Source organism: Sinohyriopsis cumingii, chromosome 15 (assembly GCF_028554795.1).
Source record: "Sinohyriopsis cumingii isolate HCF-2022 chromosome 15, ASM2855479v2, whole genome shotgun sequence".
NCBI classification, from domain to species: domain Eukaryota; kingdom Metazoa; phylum Mollusca; class Bivalvia; order Unionida; family Unionidae; genus Sinohyriopsis; species Sinohyriopsis cumingii.
In genome coordinates, this window is record NC_142975.1 from 1,950,224 (window position 1) to 1,967,714 (window position 17,491).

General features: G+C 34.7%; 1 protein-coding gene across 4 annotated transcripts in view; it reads left to right on the forward strand.

The window, feature by feature from the left end:
- LOC149781117 (activated CDC42 kinase 1-like) overlaps window positions 1-9,392 on the forward strand; it is a 162,164-nt gene extending 152,772 nt beyond the window's left edge. For all 4 annotated transcript variants that reach the window (XM_089935219.1, XM_089935218.1, XM_089935216.1 and 1 more), the window contains one exon: window positions 972-9,392. In XM_089935219.1, coding sequence (XP_089791345.1) covers window positions 972-2,923 — 1,952 coding nt within the window. In that variant the 3' untranslated portion in view covers window positions 2,924-9,392. The remainder of the gene's footprint in view (window positions 1-971) is intronic.
- Window positions 9,393-17,491: the final 8,099 nt, after the last annotated feature.

The following is a 17,491-nucleotide window of genomic DNA, read 5'->3' on the forward strand; positions in this document are numbered from 1 at the left end:
AAAGCAAATTATGGTTAGCAGTTTTTGGAATGTAGATGCATAGAAATCAGTAAAAAAAAACGTAAGTAGTTCTGGCCTGAGATTTTGAGAAAACCGATTCCTACTAAAATTGAGATCATTTCATCTTCAGAAGGTCTTGATGACGGAATTAGAATTGAAAAACAGTATGGTGCTGAGTCAGCTATTCTCCATTCTGATTAATAGTGAGGTTTAATAATAAATAGAAACGACAGGCACTCCCAGGTTCCTGTTCTGGTAAAATTTGAACTTCTCAGTCCACATTTCTTATAGCCCATCAGATAAAGCTTTGCATTTCAAATTAATGAGAGTTATTATTAAGAAAAATGTCTAAATGACGTTTTCCACTTTTGAAAAAAGGATAAACCAAAGATGATTTTGTATCAGTCCTTGTCATATCTATTATTCGATCTAATTTTAATCAGATTGGAAAATACATGGCTCTGTGTTATAAAGTATTTCAATTCAAACTGAATGTTTGTAAACTTGTGAAGACTTTTGTAATGTTTACATAAAATAACATTAATCCATTTTATTCATCATATACAGAATGAACAAAGTCAAATCTTATTGATTTGTTTTTCAAAAATGCTACATTTATTTTGGAAAGGAAAACTGAGAAGACAGCTAAACGTCTTTATCTCCAACCAACAAGGTTTTTCTTCTTGCATGCTCGTTCACAAATGGTTAGACAAACTATCAAATTTATGCAACACGTCAAAATATTTATTTCATAAATAATTGTGTATGAAAATGAGCACCCCTGTGTTAGCTTCCTTAAATGCTTTATCATTGGTTTTACTATTTCCTAATAGGCACTAATATATAAATTAATAATTAATAGCTAGATTGTTTAAGATAATGAGGAACAAAGATAATCAAGATAAAGTTACAAGTGCTGATCATACATGTATTAAAGGAAAGTTATAATGCAGGTGCTGTTTCTGTTTCAGAGACTTCATCTGAAGGATTCAGGACAGGAAAACAGTTTAACTACTCCAAACTGAAAGACGACACAAATGATACTGATGTGAAATCCTCAAAATCATTAAGCCGTGGTAAAGTCCCTCGTGCAGTGCCAGATAATGTCCGGCCACATGGGGCCACTTTCCCAATTGTGTATCACAAAACGGAGAGTAAAGTGGATGACAGACCTCTGATAGACTTAAGTGATGAAGCAGACAATGCATCATGTGGTATATTTCACAAGTCTTCATCAAATAATGCCTTCTCATTGTTTGACTCATTACTTTCAAGCAATACAAATGTCTATGGCAATGTTGAATTAGCAAAACCATTATTAAGGGATTCTTCTATGGCACCAGACCCGTTTGAAATAAACTATGCATTCTCTCATGTATCAGTTGACGATAATAGTCGATCTAAAACTCCTCCTGCAAGACATAAACAGCCCATAGTATACAGAAGGACAGCATCCGTTGAGTCGCAACACAATGAACTGAAAACAGATGCACCAAGTATGAGTGCTGCTAATTCGGACACAAGTCCAACAAGATCCAGAGATAGCCTAAACAAAAAGAAACAGGTGAGCAGTCCTTATTACTCAGTCCCGCCAAGGGAAGATGAATATGCCACTGTACCCAAAAAACATCAGACTGGTAACGATGATAAACCAGCTAACGTGAATGAAACAAAGGTGGCCCTTGAAAAAATATTTTCACAGAAAAACAACCAAGTTAAGGCAGCCTCATCTCCAAATAATCATCAGGTTGTGAGGCCAAAAATTTCCAATGAACTAGCAGCACAACAAAAGAAGACTGAAAAATCAAAACAAGCGGATAAGGCATTTGAATGGTTAAATGATGCAATCAGCAATATAACTAAAATTCAGAAAGGTAGTGATGGTGCCAGTCCAAAAGGACCACACCCACTCTATGATGAAGTGCCTCCAGAAGAAAATGTGAAAACTGTAAAGTTATCAAAATATTCAGAACAAAATACATTCCCTTATTATGATCAAGTACCTAAAGAAGATGATCCTGTAGATGCCAGATTTCCAGGAGAGATTTACGCCCCTCATAGTGCTGTTTCCAATGATTCTAATGACTGGGATTCATTTGATTCCGATTTTGATGATGATCAGAGTGAGAAACTGGAATCAAATGGGGAAGTTCCTTTGAAACCACCACCCCTTCCCCCACGCGATTATGGATCTTTCGGATCAGGAAAAAACAATGAGAAGAAGGCCAAACCATACATATTTCCTGTTGTCCAAGATGGACAACAATTAAGTCATACACATTACTTTCTCATTCCACCGAAGGGAGAAGGAAGGAAAAAATCCCTGCGTTCCATGGCTGAAGTGAGACCTTTTTCTGTAGATGGCTCACCCATGGAAAGAAATCAAGGAAAAACATCTAATCTTGATTATGAGAATGTCACCGGTTATGAGAATAACGCTGGTATTTCTCGAGATCCCAACTCACAGCATTCACATTCGGCAGAGAACTTGTATTTCTCCAGCTCTTCAGAAATGGGTGCTTCTGGTCAACAGGGTTCCTGGATGGGAAATGAAAATGTGGATGTTTCCAAGACCTATCCACATCCCGGACAAAAAACTATGTTCTATCATCGGTCAAATTCACATAACCCAGATACGCATCCGTTTTTATCTTCATCACCTCGGGACAAAATAAAGATTGTTCAGAGCAGTGTAATTGGAGTGACAGATGAGGAATGTCACACTGCCTTAACGTACAGCCATTGGGATATAGATCAGGCTGTGAAATATCTCAAAACAGAACAATTGTTTCGAATTGGTCTGACTACAAGAGAACATTGTCAAAAACTGCTTGAAGCATTCAATTGGAATCTTGAACTGGCCAGTTCTGTCTTAATTGACGAGTTTAGATCTTCAAAAGTGTCCATGGAATCTACAGTGTAGAATACGTATTAATTTTGTTACTGTTTATATGGTAGTCTTTGTGAGCAGCTCACATAATTATTTATTCATAGTAATGCGATCGTGATTGCTAGATCACGTCAAGTTGTGAGCATCAGATCATCTGGATCATGACTAGATTCTTTGCATCTCATAAGCATCCGAATGACCTGGTGCTGACAGCAGACGTGATCTAGCAATCTAAATAAAATTCCTATGAAACGGGCATTTTTTTAATATACCTTTCAGTTTTCAGATAGTTTAATGAAAATGTCATACTTAACTGAAAGATAAAATAAGTTGCTTAACATTTAAATGTTTTTAATAAAGACTTCACCCTAAATCATGAACCAAATTTCATATTGAGTGAAAGTTGATTGGTGTACGATAAAGTCAATTTTAGGATGGGAGATTGTAGAATTCTAAAATCTTGTGCCCATATAAACTGAATCTGCAAAAATCGTTCATTTCCCTTTGAAGCTCAAACTTTATATTTTCGTTAAATTCATATTACGTGTATTCAGAAAATGTTCCCTTTTTTCAGAAGGTGGGGAGTAATTTCACTCAACCTTTTCAGTTAAGAAAAGACCCCAGCAACTTTTGAAATATCATCCCCATCACATTTTTTAAAGCAGAAAGTTCTATAAATGATCTTTCATTCATACATCTGTCCACTTTCAATTGTAGCTAATCATTTATTTATTTAATTTCATCAAAGTAAGTTACGTTCTCCTGACTGAATGGTAGTACAAGCAGAAAACCTGGTTCAACAAATCTCTTGTCATGCATTTTTTGGGAATATGTCTCAGTTTTTGTTTCATATATGTTTTCCTTGCTAAGAAAATCACAATTTTATACAGGCAACATCTTAAGAGGATGAAATATGTTTGCATAAACTTGAGTGCCAAATATCAAAAACAGTTTTTGAGCATGAATAAAAGTAGATGTCTGAATTAAAAATAAATGGTTAATTACATTTTTTCCTATTATGTGATACCGCTTGTTAGTAGGAACTTTTTATATTTTACATTTTATTTCTAATATATATCTTTATATTAATATTCATGCTTTCTTGATTATGGGAACTTTTATAAACATGAGAAGGAGGAGGGGGATGAAGAAACCCTAATTCTAATTACCAAATATTTCCTTAAATTATAAAAGATTAATGAAAATAATGTGATATTTGGTCAAGAGGCATTGGAAGGTTTGTTTTACAATGGTAAAAATTTACTTTTTAAAATCATTCTTTAAGTGGTTAATGTCTTAAGACTTTTTTTTTAAAAAAATGGAATAAATAGGAAAGTGTTTTTGTATGATTTCTTCACTGTTCAGCCAGTTTTAGGAGATTGTAATTTTTATATATATAAACAAATAAACAAAATTATACTGCTTCTTGAAAATTGAATGGATTAGTGTTGTAAATTTTAAAACCAAGCATTTTAAAAATATATGTTTTTAATATGATTCATTAATAGAAAGATATGAATCTGTGAGAGTATGATATCACAAGACTGATTGATATGTAAATCATGTTTTATAGTATTTGATTTTTAAAATATATTCCATTCATATATTTAGAAATGTTTTCTTTTATAAAAGTTGGACCTACTGATATGAAATGTCTTGATATGAAAATTGTTCTAAAGATTATCAGAAAATGCTGTCAATTAGTGTTTCTAAAATTACAAGCACCTTGTCTTGATGAAGATATAATTTCTTTGTAAATACTGCTGAGGTTGTATAATATATTTGGGAATGTACTGGAGATTTCACACAAATTTAAATTTGCACCATTTTCAAATGAATTAGAGTATCCTGGACTACGTTTTCTTAAAGTGTATGTTTAAATGGAAGAACCCAAATGTAAAATTAAAATGCAGTGCAATTTAAGAAAGTGACAAGTTAAAATTGCACAACAGGGTGAAGTATATCTTATATTTATGCAAGAAAAGAACAGTTCCTTTTTATTACATACCCAGCTTACTCTTGAATTGAAGCCCTGAGGACAAAACTCTCTCATTAGCACCCCTCCCCATTATGTTTACCTCATTTTCAGCCATATTCATATGTTTGGTACCATATATGCTCACTTATAAGTCGAGTCCAACTGCGTACACTGTAATGCACCAGAGGGTCAGGGTCTATTTTGTTTTTTCTAACTCTGTTAGTTTAAACAGAGTTGACCTGAAAGATAGACTGTACTTTTCTGGAAAGCCATCTAATCTGGAGATAACTCAATAACGAATGTCATTTAATTCCCTGTTGCCAGATGAATAACATGTAGCGCTTAATAATTGTTTAAATTAAGAAAAAATAAAGCGACAAATAAAGGTTATGTTATCTTTTGTTAGACCTAGCTATAATTTCTTTCAAGACATTGTTGACTTTCCATAACCCTATATTAAGTCAAAATACAGCAATCTACTTCTCACATTCTTATCCAGTTATTTATTGTCCATCAGTCCATTCATTCATTAGCACAAGCTTGCTATTGCTACTTCCCCTTGGAGGATTGCCACAAAACTTTACACTTGCCAATCTGACCTCAAATATGGCAAACACAATGGCCATTTTGTAAATTATTTACTACATTGCCACTCCTCCTATATGAATAGTCATATTGACATTGGGTTTTTTTTTTCTCAGCTAAAGGCTTAATGTGATGTCTAGTTGGTCCTAATGAAAATGCACACTATCTTGAAAACTGTTGTTATTGCTGCTCATTCTAAAAAGAAAGCCCTATCAAATTGGTTTGTACATGATAAGACTTCTTATAATGTCTATGATGCCTAGATAATAATAAATATGACCTCCAAAATAGCCACCACAGTGGTCTTATTGAAAATCTTTTATAATTACTCCTTCTAAATGGATGGTCATAATGACATTTTAGGTTTTTTTTTTTTATTGCCCAAAATATTTTTATGATATCCAGTTGGTCTTATATGAAAATCATGGCAGTCTGAGATCCAGTATGGTTGCCATGGATGCTGTCTTGAAAATCTTGGTATTGATACTCCTCTTATAAGTGATACCAACATTGTGTTTTCTTGAGAATGTGCATGTTTTATAAATTGTTTATTTTCTCATCTTCATCTTCAGATGAGCAACCAGTCAGGTTTGTTTTTTGTTTGGTTGAACATCAGATTATACAGAACTAGTGTAATTAAGAAAAACACTATTTTGATGGTCTCATTCAACCAGGCAGCTAATTATTTTATAAACTATGGAACCAGCCTGTGCATGGTGCTATTATAAGTAACATATTTAAAAGAATGATGATTATCTAGGAGGAGCTAGTGTATGTGAAAATTGTCAACATTAATGGACTTTAATCTAAAACCAATTTTGTATCACTGTTGCTACACATGTACTACTGGATGTAAAAGGGGAGATCTCATCAGGCTGGAATTTTACCTCTACCAATCATAGACCAAATAGAACTACTCATCCTGAATATTTTTATCTCTACTCCCAAATGATTGATATATAAACATTGGTTTCTTACTAATAAACTTTTTATAATACCACGTTACTCATAAATGAACAATGATTTGCTTGAAAGTAAGCTGGGTTTAACAATAACATGCCTAATGCATGCATACAAGTTTAATGTGGAGAGAGATGAAATTGTGACTTCATAGAAGAAGTACAGATGTTGTAGACACTATGTATCAGGTATCAAGCAAAATAGAACTACCATATTCTTTGTGCTTAATACTTTTTTCCCTTAGTTTGTTTTAACTCTGCATTGAAAACAGATTGTAATGTAATGGAAGTGTGCAATGTATGCAGTGTTTTATTGTCAACTTTATTATGTATTTCATAATGAGATATTGAAATATATTATGTGAGAAATAGGATGTCACCACAATTGTGATAAATAAAAGTGGTATACCTCCGAGGTGATACCACCTCAAGAACTACTTTATTTTCCCATATAGGAAATATATGCCTCTACATATATGGTATGTTTCCATATTTAATCAGGAATTGATTTTCCAATTTATTCTATATCAGGATAAACAAATTTTGAAATATGCTAATGCTGTATATTTATATGAAAAAGTGCCATAAAGGAATGTCTGAAATAAACTCAGAACAAATTGGTTTCAATTATTTACTTATTTAAAATAATTTATAGAACATGTCTTTTGCAAATTGTTAATAACTGAACCTAAACAAATTGATTATATTCAATATCCAGTACCCCTTATAAAATCTGCTACAAGCATTATTTGTTTAGGACAGAATTCTGGATTAATATAATACCAAAATATGTTAATTCACAAAAGCTCTTGTCAACATCCTATTTTAAAATGATAGAGTCATTGGTAATGTGCAAGTGTCAGCTGGAAGCTGATATTAAGTTACTGTTGAAATTTGGATTCAGTGACTGTTATCAAACTAGACTGCAAACTTGCAAAATCCACAGAATGCATGTTTGAATGTAGACATAAAGAAAATAAATGTGAAAACTCATAAGAAAACTCACAATCATTAAAACTCTTTATTTGCAAAATGTTGTGTTATGCATATCCAACCTAACTGCTCTGTGATGATGCTATACCCTATCCCAACAGTTTTCACCATATCCAACCTAACTGCTCTGTGATGATGCTATACCCCATCCCAACAGTCTTCACCATATCCAACCTAACTGCTCTGTGATGATGCTATACTCCATCCCAACAGTCTTCACCATATCCAACCTAACTGCTCTATGATGCTATACACCATCCCAACAGTCTTCACCATATCCAACCTAACTGCTCTGTTATGATGCTATACCCCATCCCAACAGTCTTCACCATATCCAACCTAACTGCTCTATGATGCTATACCCCATCCCAAAAGTCTTCACCATATCCAACCTAACTGCTCTGTAATGATGCTATACACCATCCCAACAGTCTTCACCATATCCAACCTAACTGCTCTATGATGCTATACCCCATCCCAACAGTCTTCACCATATCCAACCTAACTGCTCTATGATGCTATACCCCATACCAACAGTCTTCACCATATCCAACCTAACTGCTCTGTTATGATGCTATACACCATCCCAACAGTCTTCACCATATCCAACCTAACTGCTCTGTGATGCTATACCCCATCCCAACAGTCTTCACCATATCCAACCTAACTGCTCTATGATGCTATACCCCATACCAACAGTCTTCACTATATCCAACCTAACTGCTCTGTGATGCTATACCCCATCCCAACAGTCTTCACCATATCCAACCTAACTGCTCTGTCATGATGCTATACCCCATCCCAACAGTCTTCACCATATCTAACCTAACTGCTCTATGATGCTATACCCCATACCAACAGTCTTCACTATATCCAACCTAACTGATCTGCGATGATGCTATACCCCATCCCAATAGTCTTCACCATATCCAACCTAACTGCTCTGTGATGATGCTATACCCCATCCCAACAGTCTTCACCATATCAATCGATGCAATAAATGTGTGACCAAAAACAAATATTGTTTAACTTTTTATGTGCAAACAGTTTGAAAAAAGACATAATTTGAATCATTTCATGTAGAAGTTAAATTTAAAACAAATCATCCTAAATTATTGTCAACTTCTCTTTTCATCGATGTATCTTAGTCATCTGTATTGCTTACCAGATTGGTTCTGAATGGAAAGAAACGTGCAGATTTTGATTTTTATTTCCCTTGTGAAATGTTTTCAAGAATGAAACTACATTTTTTTGTAGAGATAAGGAAATGTTTCACTGGTGCACTGGAAACATTTTGTGTTGTTGATTCACTACTCATGACATAACAATGTTTCCACTTAAATCTTGAAATATTTCCTTATCTCTGCTAACAAAAACAGTGATATCCTCTATTTTTTTATACTTTTTTTAAAATGTCCACCATAAGGTGGAGTGCATTATGTAACGATTTTGTCTGTCTGTTAACAATTTCAGTTCCTTTTGAGTAGTCTTGTACCCTTAATTATGGACAAAGGTCAAACACAATGCAAATTAAATATACATAATAAAGAAGCCTCGTCATTTTGGAGTCAAAAGGTCAGGTCACTATCTGAAAAAATTATAATGCTTTCTCCACAATGATATAACTCATAGCGAAACACAAACTTGCAATACTAAAATTGTGTCTTAATCGTTAAAACATTAATCATGTCTTTTGGAATGCATTGATGGATTTGTGAACAAGACTAATTCTGGGTGCATTTTATTATATGGCGCAGTTTGAGTGAGTGTTGTGTGCTATGATTTCAAATGTGGAATTTGTCCAGAGAGCATTGTTTAGATTGATTCAGTGTGCCTAATAAAACATGAACTATACTTCAGACCAGAGCAATACAGTGTCGGTCTCAAATGCATAAAATTAGATTGTTTTACATAATTTTTTTAAACAAAGTTCTTTTATTGCATTTTAGTCAATCTGTTTGTGTAAAATAAACAAATGCACTACTTATCTAGAGCCTGCTTCTTGTCTTTAAGCCTTACAATGTAAATTTAGATATGATATGTGACAACAGTTTTCTAATCCTGAGATAAACTGTTTATTCAGTATTACCTCCTTTGAAAAAGTTGGCTTTCTTTTCTGTTGCACTGCAAACATTCATTTCAGTAGAAAATAGTAATCGAAGGTTCTTGCTTTTAACAAAATTCTCAAAATATTTGTTATAAATTTTTAAAAACATCAATACTCTCTCAAGAGATAAAAGAAAAACATGATGTAAAATATTCAGATTAAATATATTTTGCAAGATAATACAGTGACCATCAAAAGGAAGATGATTATAACTATCTCACAAGCTATGGTCATGCCTTTTATTGTGCTTATTGTGGTATTATATGAACCTTCCAAGCTGTCAGTATTCTCAATATTTTTATTCAACAGTGGTACCATCCATGGTATCAATAGTAAGCCGTTGTGTTAATAAAGTTTTTAAAAGTGTTTTTGTCCAGCTGCATCTTTCGCAGAATATTATATATGCCAAGCACTTTTACTCTGATGTGATAATGTACACTTTATGCCATCATTTATTTATTGAAACCCAGAATCCCATTTAAAAATGAACTGTACAATCCTTGAATTTTTTCTCCAAAACACGCAATTATTAGAGCTATTCATGATTTTCAAAAATTACATTCCGCGAAATGACTGGGATATACATAGATTTTCAGTGGATTCCAGCACAAAATGGCAGCTAGTGCAAAGAGAAAGCTCTGATTGAGGGTGTTTGCTCTTGTACGTGGTAAAACCAAAAACACGTCATATCATGCATATTCCATTGAGGGTGTTTGCTCTTGTACATGGCAAAACCAAAAACACGTCGTAGCATGCATATTACATTGAGGGTGTTTGCTTTTGTACGTGGCAAAACCAAAAACACGTCGTAGCATGCATATTCCATTGAGGGTGTTTGCTTTTGTACGTGGCAAAACCAAAAACATGTCATAGCATGCATATTCCATTGAGTGTGTTTGCTCTTGTAGGTGACAAACCCAAAAACACGTCATAGCATGCATATTCCATTGAGGTGTTTGCTCTTGTAGGTGGCAAAACCCAAAACATGTCCTAGCATGCATATTCCATTGAGGGTGTTTGCTTTTGTACGTGGCAAAACCAAAAAACATGTCATAGCATGCATATTCCATTGAGGGTGTTTGCTCTTGTAGGTGGCAAAACCAGAAACGTGTCATAACATGCATGTTCCATTGAGCGTGTTTGATCTTGTACGTGGCAAAACCAAAAAGCATGTCATAGCATGCATATTCCATTGAGTATGTTTGCTCTTGTACGTGGCAAAACCAAAAACATGTCATAGCATGCATATTCCATTGAGTGTGTTTGCTCTTGTACGTGGCAAAACCAAAAACATGTCATAGCATATTCCAACCTACCCTTATGCACCATCATTATTTAGTCTCGTATACTATCAGAACGTGGTTTAGTTCTACCAAGTCTAGCTTTTCAAAATTATTACTTTCTGAATAGATTATATATCTGATTTTATTCATATATGTTGTATTTGTTACTTGAAAAATAGTTTATAAACATTATGTTTTTTATTGGAAAAGACATGCCAGTATTAGATTATTTACTACTAACTATGTTACGTCTGTCTGGCCTGCATTTGAAGAATTATAATACCATTTGCAAGCTAGATATTGTGTTCCACAGAACACATTTGCTTTTGATTCATATCTACACGGGTCCCTCACTGTAAAGCGCCTAAGTGTAACATGGTCCCCATGCAGTAAGGGTATTGCCATGGATTCCATTATAACATCCAAGAATATTTCTCTATTTGAATTTCACTATAAATCAAAGTCTCTGTTTCCAAGAATGTTACTTTTGAGCATTTTGCATTTCCAGCGGAAAAGAACTTTAATTAAATAATTTGAATAAATAAACTCCAGCTCAAATGAAACATTGGACACAACAATAATGCAACTGATTCTGCTCAGATCTTACAGCACGAATGAATACTCTCTAGATAACCAAGATTATATAGTATTCTAATTAACCTCGAGTCACAATTAATATTTTTTAAAGAAACTATTACCTGATTGAAAATTTCATTCTGGAAGGTTCCAAATGTTACAAGATAAAATCTTAGTTATAATTAGAAGGCTTGTTACTAAAATTATAATATAAAATGTGCTAAACAACATTTCAACCCTGCTTTGCATCGGGAATTTCTAAAGTACCGAACTCAGATTGAGGTATGTGTTGTGATGTGATTTGGATTTTAACCTACCTTTTAAAACAATTCAGTCATATCGCTAGAATGTCTGCAATGTGGCAGTTTATAGTGATGTCTAGCACTGGGGCATCATATAGCATGACGTCCCATCCAGTCACATTACCCTGACACCAGGCCGACCAATCCCAACACTAACCTCTTAATGCTGAACGCCAAGCGAGGCAACTGTTAGTATCATTTTTTGTCTTTAGTATGACTCGGCCGGGGATCGAACCCACGACCTCCCGCACTAACCACTAGGCCACCTGAGTGGTTCAGATTGAAATAAACATGCTTACAAAAACAAAATCAATAATTCAGGTCATGTAGAAAATGACCTTCATTTTGGATAAGGTCACGTGCACAATATAATATCCATAGCAAAATAAAAAAAAAAAAACTAATAATGCAAATTAAATATACATACCAATTTAGTCTTGCACTACAAAACACCATGGCATAACACAGTCCTTGTTATGGCATGGGCAAGATCATTGATCCAGTTATAAAGCTCCTCAGTCCCTGATATGATACGGGTATCAGTCACTGACATAACATCGGTATGGTCATGGATTTCGCTAAAAACCATCACAGTATAAAACAGTCCCAGCTATAACACGATTAAGGTCATAGATCCCATTATAAAGCACCTCATCATAAATGGTCCCTATTAAAGAACCGGTATCTCGTAATAAAGCACCACAATACAACAGTCACTGGTAAAACACTGATAAGGTTGTGGATCTCACGCGATAGGCCATTTCCGTGAGGTCGTGTTATAATTTCGGAAAGTCGTTGCACGAATGCCCATCAATTTGTTGTGTTTGGTCACTCACTTCTGGCGAAGCACACGGCATATGTTATTACAGCAATGGCTTACGATGTCCAGACATGACTTGTCTCCTTCCGCCTCTATATTGTTCCAGATGAACAAAAGTAGTTCAGCATATAGTGGTAAATATTGATGAGAAACGTCTGAGGGGCATGGAGTCAGGTATTTCTTATTTAAATGTAAATGTGTTGATTGGTTGTGTAATTCCATTTTAAATAATTGTGATAAGGACCGATAATCTGGAACAATTGGAATAATCGATAAGCTGTTATAATCGATAAGCTGTTATTCCATTATATGGAGACGCCTTTTATTGTTGGCAAGATGGTAAGTGGGTTTAAAGTCACAAATGAAATGAGGCTCACAATCGTGGTTCAGCTGACCATGGCTAGAGTAGGAAAATAATTCGTTGTATTTTGGTGTTTGACTTGTTGTTTGTATTGTATGGTACCTAAGTAGTGACGTGACTACGGAGTCCTAACAATGAGATGCCATGCATTTGTGAGTTTGCCATGCAATTGTTGTGAAGTTGTGATGCAAATGTAAAGTTCGGATATGTGTGTGGTCATGGATTAATTAGAGGAAAATTATTTCTAGTCTTCGCGCGTTGTTAGAACTTCAGTTGGCAACAATTGTTATTGAGAAGTCCTTGGAAATAAGGGGAAAACAAGGGATTTCGAGCCGAACCCATGCTAGTGTTTGATTTGTTCGGCAAGGAAATCCCTTTGCATGTAACATCTTTATCATGGTGTAAATATTTAGTTTTGGAAATTTAAGTTAAAGAAGAAAAAATAGAAGAGGTCATTGATACAATGTTTTCTTTATGGGTATGCTCCCATTTATTTCACTGCATATGCCACTCTCAAAATGTTTTGCGTTTTTAGCTCAAAGAAAGTAAACGAACCCCCAATTTCCAATGCAGACAGCCCTCTGTCATGTCTATAAAATTGATAATTTGACTGTCGTGTTTCGTTCATGTGTCAATAGTGTTTGTGCATATGTGATGCCAATGTTTGTATTTCTTTATACTTTCTGTTGTTACATGTTAATACCATTTATTTCGTTTGTCGTTTGATTGTGTTACATATATCTGATTTAACACATATTTATTTTAATTTAATTGTCAGTTTTAATTTTTGTATTCTATTATATGCTATTATAAAGTAAATTTATTCACTGGAGATATTTTTCCAGAAAATCGGTTGACCCGAATCATTTTTTTTTTTTTTTTTGTAAACACCAGGTAAAATATTAATAGTCGTAATAACAAACTGTTCTACTGATTTCACGTTCGAATCTCGACGAAGAATCCAAGATGGAAGACGATGACGTATGCTATAATCTGTAGTGTTGAAGTCGACAGTTCCTTGTAGAAATACAATAACATGTAAAATGACACTCCGGTGTTCGAAATCCAATTAAATTTGTAAGCAATGTCTTCCAAAATTTCTGTGTGAGCACTCCTCAAAATATTTATAGAGAAAAAAGAATTAATCCTTTTGAAATCAAACTGATCTGAAGAAAAGTATAACTCAAAATCTGGCTAAAACAAAATAACTTGACATCAGTGTAAAAAAACCCAACACTGTGAAATATCTATCTAAGCATCTTTATTAAAACTAACATATGCGCAGTAATGCAAAAACCGGAATTGCGAAATCGAAGGGGGGGGGGGGGGCACGTGATCGTGTTTATGTCACGTACACCAAAAATGACCCTGACGAAGACCAATCATTTTAAAATAAAATAGAACTTGTTTACGAAGTTTGCTACAAATTCTGAAACAAGGTCAGGATTTAGATCAACACCTGGTGTTTGCACACAAAAAACAATGATTCGGGTTGGGGATTGGTTTACTTTCTTTGAGCTAAAAACGCAAAACATTTTGAGAATGGCACATGCAGTGAGAATTTAAAACAACAACAAAAAATCACGCTGTACGGCTGTTAAATGAAAACCACGGATTTGTTGTCACACACCATAAAAACACTATATGTGACTCGAGGGAGACCACCGCCGCCCACTCCGATGACCCCACTGTCATAGGCAGTATCAAGATCGTCCCCTAAATCGAGTAGGGCAACATCATCGACACCGGCTACCACAAACAACATCATCGACACCGGCTACCACAAACAACATCATCGACACTGGCTACCACAAACAACACCATCGACATAGACTACCACAAACAACATCATCAACATCGGCTACCACAAACAAAATCATCAGAGATCACAGACACGTGTTTCGAAAAGTTTCCACTGTAAGTAGTCTTACTTGGTTGTGAGATATTTACTTTCTATTTTCAATGTATTCGGTTCCATTCATAACGTCATAGAGTTCAGCATCGTATTTACGACAATAAAACAGTATACTTTGATAAGCATACGTGGTGGTCAATTTTGAATTTGAATGACAGAGATGTATTAGTGGTGAAAGCAAATATATACCTTACAAAGAGCATCTGAATATCAATTTGGTTTACTTCATGAAAGACAGTCACTGTAAAAAAACATTCTATGCGTTCAGAAATTGAGGAGATATTGCTCTGCGAGTTTGTTGTTACCCTTCATTGTTTTATATCGTTTGTTTGCAGTGGATTTCAGTAAGTCCACACTTTCTTTTACATTATGTTTTTTAATACGAGGATGACCGAATAATATAAATATAGAGCTACTAAATGGATGCGATTTTCTTTTCTTAATAACGCAAAACAAGAAACATGTAGTACATTCGAACACACGTTCTTGTTCGTAACAAATGTTGTTGAAGTCCAAATTGAAAGTATCATGAAATAGGCACTTCTACCATCTAATGTAATTGACATTTCATATGTTTATGGCAATGCGGCATCCGATCAATGTATCACTGAATTATAGCATGGATGACGTACTATAAACACAGTATTTCCTAATTGTCAGATTTTCTTTCACGGGGAAGCTTGTAGAGATCATAACCTAAGAGAGTACTACTCCGTGGAGAACAGCGACCAGCTCACCCCCATCCTTGCGGAACAAACAAAACATCAACACAAAACCCAAACAAAGAACAAACAAAAAAAGTAAAATATAAAAACCCTCAGCAACAAAATTTTTTATAAAAAAAAAAGAAAAAAAAAAGGCAAAAACAAAACGAAACAGTGGAAAGGTAGATGCAGCGCATGATAATATATCTAGAAATATGCACTGGTATTGCATGATAATATATCTAGAAATATGCACTGGTATTGCATGATAATATGTCTAGAAATATGCACTGGTATTGCATGATCATTTGCAGCTTATTTAGAGATTTGCAACTAATTCTGGCAAATATATACGTCAATGTAGACGTCTAAAATCGTACGTTATATGCCAGTATCGATGTTATAGGTTTGGAAAACATATGTTCCAATATAAAATCAAACAAATTTGCCATACCGTATAATGGTGCATGTCTTTTTCTCTATATATACTTTTGGAACTCACGAGGCACATGCTATACTCCAAACACTCTATACTCTATGTTTAACTGCTCTCTATTCCGTCCCAAACATAATGGTTATTTCCGATTGCCCCAAAGTAAATTGACCCCTCCATACTCCCGCCTCAGCTCCTCCAATAGTGACAGAAATCTTCCCCCTTACTATTCCGACCCTTCTAAACTGCTACTGACTAAAGCGCCACCACCACCACACATCAGCCTCTCCCTCGTGGTTTTGCCAAAGTCTTTCCTAACAGTACATCGACTCCTTGAAACTTCTATATTCGCAAATCTTCCCCTATTGTAGAACGATACCTGAAAACTCCCTCCATAGTTGTCCTGAATTCCCCCATCCCTCCCACCCCAGTCCTTTGCTCCCATCACATCCCACCAAGTGGCCAAAATTTGCCACTTCCGACAGTAAACCGACCAATCCAATTTCCCAGTTTCCCATTAAGTACACTATGTGTTGTGTTATTACAAATAACGACAGAAACCAGAATGTGGAATGGATTCAAACTCTGGCATGAATATATAAATATATCCATTTGGCATTAAATACTTTATTATACAATTTTCTTTAAAAACGAATAGGCGTCGCCTTGATTAGTAACACCGCCAGCTTAGTGTATCTACGCACTACTAGTCGATACAGTACTTGTATTGGAGGCAGCAGACATTGGAACGTAAGAAAACCTTCAGCAGTCTTATAATTGACAATATACTTGAAGGTTATTTATAATTCTGGAATCAATACAACTCAGTACTCTGTAATAGTAAACAATGGAACGTATCACCCAGAGTAATTTTAAATACAATACATTTTGCAAACATCACCACAACTTTAAAAAAGATCTATAACTGTGTTATATACCGGTCTGATCTATGCTGTTGTATTTGGTATTTATGCATCTTAGGCACAAATTCAAAGAAACAAGAAAATCTTGCATAATCCTTAAGTAAACTAGATACAATGTGTCAAAGAAAATTTGAAAAGGATTAAGTATTTATAATAATTAAAGAACATTTCAGAGAACGGTGAAACTATTCAAATTATGTAGTTCAGATTACTAAATACACCGCTAGATAAACTCCTTATCGATGAAAGCAATAATCTGTGCATTTCACTTTAAAAGCTACGAGGGGTCGTCCATTAATTATGTCAACAAAATTTGAGGGGGTTTGAAGAAGTTTGACATCACTTGACATGGGGGAGGGGGGAGTTCAAGATAAAATGACGTTAACAATGTTATTTTTTACAATAAAATTTAATAAATCAAAAAATAGGAAATAAGTCGGTGCGTTGGGATGGCACACACTCGCTCGCCCGTCAACAGCCCACCAGTTTAATCCTTAACCGGTTGAGCTCTTGCCAAGGAAGTCATAGTCTTGCATCATCATATTTTGTTTTTATTCAATGTAGATTGTAGACTGTAGACAGATTTTTAAGGGAAGCTGTTACTAAATTCAAAGACTGCACTGAGCCATAGACATCTAAATAGTATAGCTATCCATGGACTT